The sequence below is a fragment of the Cannabis sativa genome, chromosome 5 (assembly GCF_029168945.1).
Source record: "Cannabis sativa cultivar Pink pepper isolate KNU-18-1 chromosome 5, ASM2916894v1, whole genome shotgun sequence".
NCBI lineage: Eukaryota > Viridiplantae > Streptophyta > Magnoliopsida > Rosales > Cannabaceae > Cannabis > Cannabis sativa.
The window spans coordinates 51,618,904-51,630,044 of record NC_083605.1 but is presented as its reverse complement, the minus strand read 5'-3'; the positions used below and the strand labels follow the sequence as shown (position 1 = coordinate 51,630,044).

The 11,141-nt window shown below is 33.6% G+C and overlaps 1 protein-coding gene across 1 annotated transcript; it reads right to left on the bottom strand.

Annotated features, from left to right (window-relative positions):
- Nucleotides 1-9,550: 9,550 nt before the first annotated feature.
- Nucleotides 9,551-10,648, bottom strand: LOC133038382 (uncharacterized). Its single transcript, XM_061116513.1, has one exon. It carries the CDS (start codon nucleotides 10,646-10,648, stop codon nucleotides 9,551-9,553), a length of 1,098 nt encoding a protein of 365 aa, XP_060972496.1.
- Nucleotides 10,649-11,141: the final 493 nt, after the last annotated feature.

Below are 11,141 nucleotides of genomic sequence, written 5' to 3'. Positions count from 1 at the left end.
TTTAAAAAATAATATATCTAACTTAACAATGAAGTCATTATCACAAACTCGTTGGGAAAGTCATATTGAAAGTGTAAAATCTATTATACATCAAACTCCAAATATTAGAGATGCTTTGTTAGAACTGTTAGAAAAATTAATAATAAACCCAAGATCTATTTGTATATAACATAGAACACAATAGTAATATATAATAATTAAGTATGTGTACCTGATTGATCCATAGCAATTATCTCAGTTTGATCCACAACAGTTACTCCAATTTGATAGTGCAATACTATCAACTAAGTCTTCCTCCCTAGATCTCTAAATCAGAAGTAGTTTATTTATCTGATTATCAAAAGGTATACAATTGTGATGAGACAATATGTATTTATAGAGTTAGGGAGGGGACTTAGCTACAAAACCCTAGTTGGGCTGGGCCTGCTCATCAAAGGCTTCAGTCAACTAGAAAAGCCCACACTTCTGCTTCATCTAGACTTTACACACAGATGCTAAGCCCATTAACAATTGATCACCAACAACATGGGCTAACACAGCAAAGAACTATCCAATCAATCCAAGTTTTAATAAAACCAATAAAATTTAATGTAAGCCCAAATAAAAGTCTAACATTCTCCCACTTGGGCTACATTGATTTTAATACATATATATTATATTAAAATAATTTTGTTTGAAAACGACTCATGGGTTGAACAACAGGAAAACATTTGTGGCCACTTTAAAAAATGATAGTTCTCTGATAGCATCTCAACATACCGGTCCAATTTAACCTTTGATAATGAACTATGACAATCATATTGTTTTTAACTCAACAAAAGACATTCATAATCACAAATACCAAAGTATTAAATTGACATGGTCAATAAGTCTAGTAGTGTGGTAAGGAATTATTTTCAACATGTGATCAATTTAAAATAACATAATATCCTTATCAGTCCTCAATTTCACTGATACCGTGATGCTTAATAAATAAGCCAGTGAAATTCATCATACACCACTTAAAATAAGTTAGTGTCACTAAATATGCTTAAAGAATTAAGCCAACAACATATCATTGTCATTAAGCAAATAAATTTAAAAGACAATGATCACAACAATATGAACCACATGCTTTCAATTCAATCATCCTCGAGAATATAGCAAAACGTAATTGAAAACATATCCATTCAATAATAAAATATTGAAACATAAAATGTAGTTCATAACTTTATTTAGAAAATTATAAATAATAATTTCTAAAAATAAACAGAAAACAAAACTCCCACTAACCCAAAAGATCAAAAGATTCTAAAATGCCCATATTAACAACATGTTTATTAAACAGCACGACACTTAACCCTTTGGTTAGAGGATCTGCTAACATCGACTCGGTTTTGCAATTTTCAATAACAATGTCTCCTTTCTTGACCAAGTCTCTGACGGTGAGATACTTTATTTCCATATGTTTAGAAGCACTAGTAATCTTGTTATTCTTTGAAAAGAAAACAGTAGCATTATTATCACAATAGATTAGCATAGGTGTGGAAATAGAATCAACCACTCGTATCTCCGAAATAAAATTCTTCAACCACAAAGCTTGCAAAGATGCCCCATAACATGCAACAAACTCAGCATACATAGTAGATGATGTGATTAAAGTCTGTTTAACACTCTTCCAAGAAATAGCAGCACCTGCCAAGGTGAAAATATAGCCAGAAGTTGACTTTAAATCATCTACACAACCACCAAAATCTGAATATGAATAACCAATAACTCGAAGATTGTCAACATGCTTATACACAAGCATAAAACTCTTCGTTCTTTGCAAATATCTCAAAACTTTCTTGGCTGCAACCCAATGATCATGGCCAGGATCAGATAAATATCTCCCAAGAACATTGACTACGAAAGCTATGTCAGGTCGAGTGCAAACCTGAGCATACATCAAACTCCCTACTACACTTGCATAAGAGATGTTCTTCATTGCTCCTCTTTCCAAGTCGTTCTTAGGACATTGTTGCTTAGTGAACTTGTCCCCTTTCAGAATAGGAACAGAACCAGCTTTACACAAATCCATGTTGAACCTTTTGAGCACACGATTAATGTAAGCTTCTTGAGATAAGCCAAGAACTTTTCGATTCCTGCCATGATGGATCTCAATCCCCAAAACATAGGATGCCTCTCCAAGATCTTTCATATCAAAATTGGAAGACAGAAAATTTTTGGTCTCATTTAGTAATGACAAATCACTGCTGGCAAGTAAAATGTCGTCTACATAAAGAACAAGAAAAATATAACAACTCCCACTGATCTTCATATAAATACACTGATCAAACTTGTTCTCTACGAAACCAAACGATGTCACAACCTTGTCAAACTTCAAGTACCACTGGCGAGATGCCTGTTTGAGACCATAAATGGATCGTTTTAACTTGCAAACCAAGTGTTCTTTTCCTTTCTCCTTGTAGCCTTCAGGCTGAGACATATAGACTTCCTCATTCAATTCTCCATTCAGAAAAGCAGTTTTAACATCCATTTGATGCAACTCTAAATCAAAATGCGCAACTAAGGCCATAATAATTCTGAATGAATCTTTAGTGGAAACAGGTGGGAAAGTTTCAATGTAATCAATACCTTCTCTTTGAGTAAAGCCTTTAGCCACTAAACGCGCTTTAAACCTTTCAATCTGTCCCTTTTTATCCCTTTTAGCCTTTAAAATCCACTTACAACCTATTGGTTTAAAACCATCAGGTAATAAAACTAGCTCCCATACACCATTTTTCTTTATGGAGTCGATCTCATCATCCGTAGCTGCTAACCATTTTGAAGATTGTGGACTATTAAGTGCTTCACTAAAAGTGACAGGATCCACAAAATGATCAATATCATATTCTCCTTCTCCAAGATAAACAAAATTATCATGACATTTTGTTGACTTCTTTTGTCTCTGAGATCTTCTAAGAGGAGGTACTTCTGGAATAACTTCTCTTTGTTGATCATTGTTTTGAATAACACCTTCCACAACTTGAATTTCTTCAATAACAGGATCTTCATTAACAACAGGAGCTTCATCATTAATAGGCCCTTCATCAATAATAGGACCTTCATCATCTTCGATATCGGGAGCAATGTATTCATCAACAATGGGAGCATTACCAACTGGATTAGGATTGAGACTACTATTATCATCTCTTGAAAATGACATAGGAATACAAATTCCTTTAGATGACTCCCCCATTTCAAGAGATGTTGAAGGAATATTTTCAGCAACATCAAATTCCAGAAATTTAGCAGTCTGAGATTCAACAATTCGCGTACCACGAGTAAGACAGTAAAAGTGATAGCCTTTTGAGCGCATTGGATAACCAATGAAATAACAACGATTTGTTCTCGAATCTAACTTTCTCAAATTAGGATCATAAATTTTTACTTCAGCTGGACAACCCCATACACGAAGATGATTCAGACTAGGCTTCCGCCCAGTCCACAACTCAAAAGGGGTCTTGGGAACAGATTTACTGGGAACACGATTTCAAATATAAGTTGCAGTCATAAGTGCTTCACCCCATAAAAACTCTGGAAGATTTGTTCTACTCATCATACTTCTAACCATATCCATGAGAGTGCGATTTCTCCTTTCAGCAACGCCATTTTGCTCAGGTGAACCAGCCATATTGTATTGAGCAAGTATACTATTTTCTTGTAAGTACTCTGCAAAAGGCCCCAAGTGTTGTCCAGATTCTGTATAACGACCATAATATTCTCCTCCACGATCAGAATGAACAACTTTGATGACTCTTCCTAATTGTTTCTCAACCTCATTTCGAAAAATTTTGAGTTTATCAAGGGCGTCAGATTTTTCTTTAATTAAATAGGTGAATCCATAACGAGAAAAATCATCGATAAAAGTGATAAAATACTTATTTCTGCACAACGTGGTGGAATAAGGACCACTGATGTCCGTGTGGATAATTTCCAATAAAGATTGACTGCTGTTTGCAGTCTTCTTTCTTGTTTTAGTTAATTTTCCATGAGTACAATCAACACAAGTATCCCAAGCATCAAGAGGAGGAAGTATTTCAGATTTAATTAAACGATCAACCCTTTCTCTAGAAATATGACCCAATCTTTTGTGCCATAACAATAAGGATGTTTCGTTAATATGAGGTCTTTTACCCACAGTATGAAAAGAGGAATCTAAAGGAGCCAATGAAAACTTGTAAAGACCATCAGAGTAAAAACAATTTCCAATAATTCGAGAGTCAAGCATAATGTCAACATTATCATTTGCAAAATGAAAAGAATATCCTTGTTTAACCAAAAGCGGAAGCGAAACTAAATTCCTTTTAAAAGTAGGAACATAAAAGGTATTGTTCAAAATAATCTTAACACAAGATTGTAATTCAAGAATAAATGTTCCAACTTAGATAACGTCAACTCCAACATCATTGCCCACTTTACGCTTGGACTCCCGCTCACTTGGCTTCCTGAGATCCCTTAGCCCCTGTACGGAAGCAGAAACATGAACAGTAGCACCACTGTCTAACCACCAAGAATCAATAGGAACATCAACTAGATTAGATTCAAAACAAACACATGCTAATGGATTACCTGATTGTGCTTGCTTCTTTTCTAACCAAGTCTTAAATTTGTGACAGTCCGTTCTCCGATGCCCCAATTTTTCACAAAAGTAATACTTCACATTAGAGTATTTGGACTTTCCATTGTTATTCTTCTGTTTATTCTTATGCTCCTTACCATTACCATTCTGTTTAGTAGCACCATCATTTTTATTCTTGAACTTTCCTTTTCCTTTGTGGGGCTTGAGGTGAGAAACATAGTGAGCAGATTCGTTCATCTCCCTTTTAAGCTTGCTTTCTTCAGCTACACATTGAGAAATTAGGTCGTTGATAGTCCATGTTTTATTGTAAGTGTTGTAGGCTGTCTTGATAAGGCTGAAAGAGGTAGGAAGTGCATGAAGAGCTCGATGAATAATGAAAGAGTCAGGAAGAGGAATATTATGATCTTTCAACTTGGACTGAATATTCACCAATTTCAAAATAAAATCTCTCACTCCTTTTAGTTCATCATACTTAATGGTTGTCATTTCATCCATAAGATGTCCAGCTTCAGCGTTTTCACCAGTGTCATATAGTTTTTCTACAGCATTGAAAAACTCTTTGGCATTTGTAGTTTCTGGCAAACCACTCAATAGATGTTCAGGAATGGATCTTTACATAGTAAGAAGACTAAGACGACTTGACTTTTCCCATTGTGCATGATGAGTTCTCTGGGCAGCTGTACTGGAGTGAGTAAGATCAGCAGGTTTTTCTTCTCGTAGGCACAAGTACAAATCCATTATGCCTAAAGTAAATTCGACATCTCGTTTACATGTCTTGTAGTTGGAAGCATTCAAAATATGGATGGAAACATTATTGTTGTTCACAGAAAAGGAGACTGAAAAATTCAAAAAAAATTAAAACTTGAATAAGCAATATGAGCAATGCATTAGAAAATATTGTAGAGTCAACTGGTCATTATAAACTCCCCTTTGGGGTAAGAATATAACACACACATGATCTACCTTCATGAAGTTAACAACAAAGAAAAAATACATATCATTTAAGAATTTTATTACCTTTGGGCAAATAAATTTCTTAAAAATATGTATTAATTCAAGCAAAAAATAATAATAAATTTATATATTTAAATTATTACCTTTGGGCAAATAATTAAAATATATACATTTAATATTAACTCACTTCATGGAATGTGAATTAATATATGTAAATACTACCTTCGGGCAAGTAATTACACATATAGTCAACCAAAAATATAATATTTTCTTCAACATGTGAAATTTGGTGATAAAACAATCATTGAAAATTAATAATGTTCAACCAAATTTCCAAAAGAGATATATAAATTGCTTTTATTATATTGATAATCAAAAAATAAAGTGTCCACCATAACACATTATTTTTGTATCAAACAATCAAGTTTTATAATTTTAGAACAACAAAAAAAAATAGAAAGATGTGAATATAAGAAAATTGGTGGAGACTACATAGTCAAGATAAATCAAATAAGAGAGTGACTATGTCATATGGAACGAGAAGAAACCCAAAAAAATTTCTATGATCGACAGATTTCGAAAAATCATCAAAAAATATTTTTAATAATTTTTTAACTACATAATTATCATTAAAATAAAAATAATTATTAAACGGAGTCAAAAAAAATTAATTAAAAATCATAGAAAAAACAGAAATTGAATTTTAAGCACGCTGGAACAAAAAACGTCGAAAAACGACCTCCGACGTGGTCCCACGCGTCCCCACGCGCCGCCTGCGCGAGTGGGCTTCGCGGCTGGAAGTCATCTTCAAGCTCCAGCGGGTCCTGTGCAACGGGTCACGCGACCCGGTTGGTCCAATTCGGGTCTGCAGTGAAATTCCGGCGAAAAACCGACGGAAAACATCGGGAAATAGATGGGTTTTGTTCGGGAATCTATTTCTAGTCGATCTACACTACTAATTTTGGGTATTAAAGATTAAATCTCTAGATTTCAAGGCAAAACCAATCCGAAAAATAAGAACTTAAAAAAAAAATTGATTGTGATATTAATTCTCGATTGAAACACGAAATAAATTGTGTAAGAACATTGATAAACAATTGATAATGAGATATCTATAATCAATTTTAGATCAAAAACAATAAAATCAAAACACACAAATTATAATTTCATATTATAATTATATAAACCCTAAAACTTTAAACTTAAAATTCTCTTAATATAGACAATGAATTCAAACATATAATATATCAATTGAAAGAGAATTTAACGATGAATAAAACCCCTAAAGTTTTAAGATTTAAAAACAAAAAATTCAACATAAAATAATAACGGAATTAATATGTAATTATGGATAATTAACATATACAAATTAATTATACTAATTATTGGTTCTAAATCATATACAATTGGTAATCTGATACCACATGTTAGAAAAATTAATAATAAACCCAAGATCTATTTGTATATAACATAGAACACAATAGTAATATATAATAATTAAGTATGTGTACCTGATTGATCCATAGCAATTATCTCAGTTTGATCCACAGCAGTTACTCCAATTTGATAGTGCAATACTATCAACTAAGTCTTCCTCCCTAGATCTCTAAATCAGAAGCAGTTTATTTATCTGATTATCAAAAGGTATACAATTGTGATGAGACAATATGTATTTATAGAGTTAGGGAGGGGACTTAGCTACAAAACCCTAGTTGGGCTGGGCCTGCTCATCAAAGGCTTCAGTCAACTAGAAAAGCTCACACTTCTGCTTCACCTAGACTTTACACACAGATGATAAGCCCATTAACAATTGATCACCAACAACATGGGCTAACACAACAAAGAACTATCCAATCAACCCAAATTTTAATAAAACTAATAAAATTTAATGCAAGCCCAAATAAAAGTCTAACAAGAACTAGCAGACACAAGTGAAGATCCTAAAATAAAGAGTGAAGCTAACAGTCTATTAACTTATGAACTAGAAGATTTTGAATTTTTATTAGGTATGACTATTTGGTATGATATCTTGTTTGCAGTAAACTCTGTTAGTAAGAACTTTCAAAGTGAAGAATCAACAATTAATGTTGCCATAGATCTTCTTAAGGGTCTTATTTCTCTTTTTAAAAAATATAGGGAAAATGGATTTATATCTGCCATGGCTTCAGCTAGAAAACTTGCAAATGAATTGAAAATAGAACCAAAATTTCGTAAAAAAACGTGTGATTCGTAGAAAGAAACAATTTGATGAAGATGTTAGTGATGATAAAATAAAATCTCCTGAAGAATTATTTAGGATTGAGTATTTTATTTATTTGGTTGATCAAATAATTTTTTCACTTAAAATAAGATTTGAGCAATTTGAAGTTTTAGAAAACATTTTTGGATTCTTATTTGATTTTACTAGATTAAAGTCAATGGATGAAGATGCTATTAAACAATGTTGTTTGAATCTTGAAAATTTTCTAAGTTATAATGGGAATTCTGATATAGATGGAATAGATTTATTTTCAGAATTAAAAGTTTTAAGAGAAATTTATCAAAAAGATCAATGTAGTCCATAAGAAGTACTTAATTATATATAAAAAAAAATGATTCATTTCCAAATGCTTATATTTCTTATAGAATATTGTTAACGATTTCAGTTTCAGTTGCATCTGCAGAAAGAAGTTTTTCAAAATTAAAATAAAAACTTATTTAAGATCTTCGATGTCCCAAGAAAGATTAAATGGATTAGCAATGTTGTCTATTGAAAAAAAAAATATTAGATAAACTTGACTACAACGATTTAATAAATAATTTCGCATCTCAAAAAGCTAGAAAAAATAAATTTTTTATAAGTTTATTATTTTGTTGATTTGTAAAATTTGTTATTTTACTATCCAATTCGAGATTTTTTTTAGTAAATAATTATTGTAAGAAAAAGGCTTTTATTTTGAAGCTCGCCCAAGGCCTCTAAACGGCTAGAGACGGCCCTGGTGCCAAGACCATGTGACTACTCACAAGACCAACAGAGATTACTGCTTAAAACTAAATGACAGCTAAAGAGAAGAAATACTAAAGACAGAGATTCCTCTGGCTAGTTGAAAGTTTGTCTATTTGTAGTTATATATCATACTATAGAAGAATGGAAAACGACTTATTTTTATCGTTTTCCAATTTTTTTTTATCTTTTATGTTTTAATTTTATTTATATATATATTTAAATGATTTTTGTACTTGCTTTGGCACTCAATGTCATACTGATGTGGTACCCAATAATTAGTTAGCAATTTTTTTTTTCTTTTGTGTTTTTTTTTATATTTTTTATGAATGATTTTTGTACTTTTATTTGAAAATATTTTTCGTACTATTATTGTTACGTGACACCTTAAGGTGCTCAATACCATATTGATGTGATACACAATAATTGATTAGTAGTTTTCTAAAGTCTTTATTTAATTAAAACTTGTGGGAAGTAATATTGAATTGCACCAATAACGGTATGCTACCTTTTGTGGTGTTTGGCACTTTAATGTGCCCCTTAATATTTTTATTATTAATATGTACATATCTTAATTAGTTTCGATTGTGTTTTTCTTTTTCTTTTTTAGTTTTTTATGAATGATTTTTGTAATATTATTTTTTAGTAAATAATTTTTTGCACTATTATTGCTATGTGACACCTTAAGATACTGAATACCATACCAATGTGGTTCCAATAATTGGTTAGCAGTTTTCTAAATCATTTAGTAAATTAAAGTTTGTGAGAGATGATATTAATATGCATCAATAATGGTATGCTATCTTTTGTAATGCTTGACACATTAATGTGTCTCTTAATATTTAGTTTAATATGTATACATTTTTATTAACTTCCACTGGGATTTTTTTATTATTATTATATATAAGTTTGCAAGAACATTTCTAATGGGATGAAAAATTTTATACTATATTTTTTTTTTTTTTTTGAAAAAGAAGATCTAAACCGAGAGCTGGAGAGGGCTAAGATCTTCAAGGAGGGGAACTGAAAAGGTTCCGAATTATCTCTTTGTCTGTTCCAAGGGCTGATCTGGCGAGGTCATGAGCAGCGACGTTCGTTGTCCTGGGGATGTAGTGGAGGACCGCACCTGGAAAAGACGACAAAGAGGAGACTATGAGGGCAAGTAGACCCGAGAGCGCTGAACGATCTGGAGAAAAATTGTGGATACGATGCACCAAAGATTGGCAGTCAGAAGTGATGACAGCAATTGGAAAATGGACTGCTTGACACCATAGGAGAGCTCGATGGAGGGCTTCGGCTTCGGCAAAAATGGGGGCAAGAGCTGTGTGGGAAGGAGCCGTGAGAGATGCAATGACTGTTCCTTTGGAGTCAGTTACTACCGCCCCGTACCCATGCTGATTAGTTGATGGAGAAAGGGCAGCATCTACAGAAAGCCGGTATGTGTCATCGGGAACTGGAACTGGCGGTGAAGGATGATGTGAGGTGTGAGATGATGTGGAGATCCGATCTTGTGCATCCCTATATTCCTGCAAATAAATACTGACATAGTTCTCCACACAGAAATTAGTGACATGATTAGGGTTAAAAATGGCTCTATTTCTGTTATTCCAAATGGCCCAAATTAAACCCAAAAAGGAGCAAAGTTGATCTTTATCGAAACTTTCAAAACCTCTTAACATAAACTCTTTAATGTCACAATGTTTGTTTTCAATATAAAAATGATGAAAAGAGGAGTGTTTCCAAATTTTACCTGCCCTGGAACATTCAATAAGAGAGTGGGTATTGGAGTCATGATGAGAAAGACAGAGGGAGCAAAAGGGGGAGGTAGTGGACTTACGATTGAAAAGGTTAAGAGTAGAGGGGAGGATATGGTGGAAAGCTTTCCAAACGAAATGTTTGATTTTGGGTGGGATATTGGAGGACCAGACAGTGGTCCACCAACGTTTGTATGTAGCAGGGTTTGAAGGACCAGGAGAGGAAAAGTTTGAGTTTGAGTTGGCCAAGTGGTAGGCAGAATTAACGGTGAAAACCCCTGAAGGGTGATGGTTCCAGATGAGGCTATCATTGCTGTGAGGGTCGATGGGGACAGCAAGAATGGCGTTACACATCTCCTCATCAAAAAAACGTCTGAGCTTTTGAAGGTCCCAATGTCGGTCTTCAGTGATGAAAAAGGAAACATTTTGGGAAGGAAGTGAAAGTCCAGGTTTTAGGATAGCTTTGCCATGAGAGGGAAGCCAATTGGATTCAGAAGTATTGACAAGATTACCATCCCCGATTTTCCAAATAAGGCCTTTGGTCAGAAGATCCCGACCCCAAAGGTACTTCTCCAACAGAAAGAAGGAGTGTGGCCAGTAGCCGCGAGTAAAAAATCGTTGCGTTTAAAATATTTAGCCTTAAGGAGCTGGGCAACAAGGGAGTCAGGGTTGGTGAGAATGCGCCATGCTTGCTTGGCCAGCATGGCTTGATTGTGATGAACAATATTTCTGAAACCCAAACCCCCGTAGAATTTGGAGGTGCAAAGATGGTCCCATTTTTTCCAATGTATTTTATGGTTGTGGCCCAGGGACCCCCACCAAAATTTAGACATTAACTGGCTGTAGT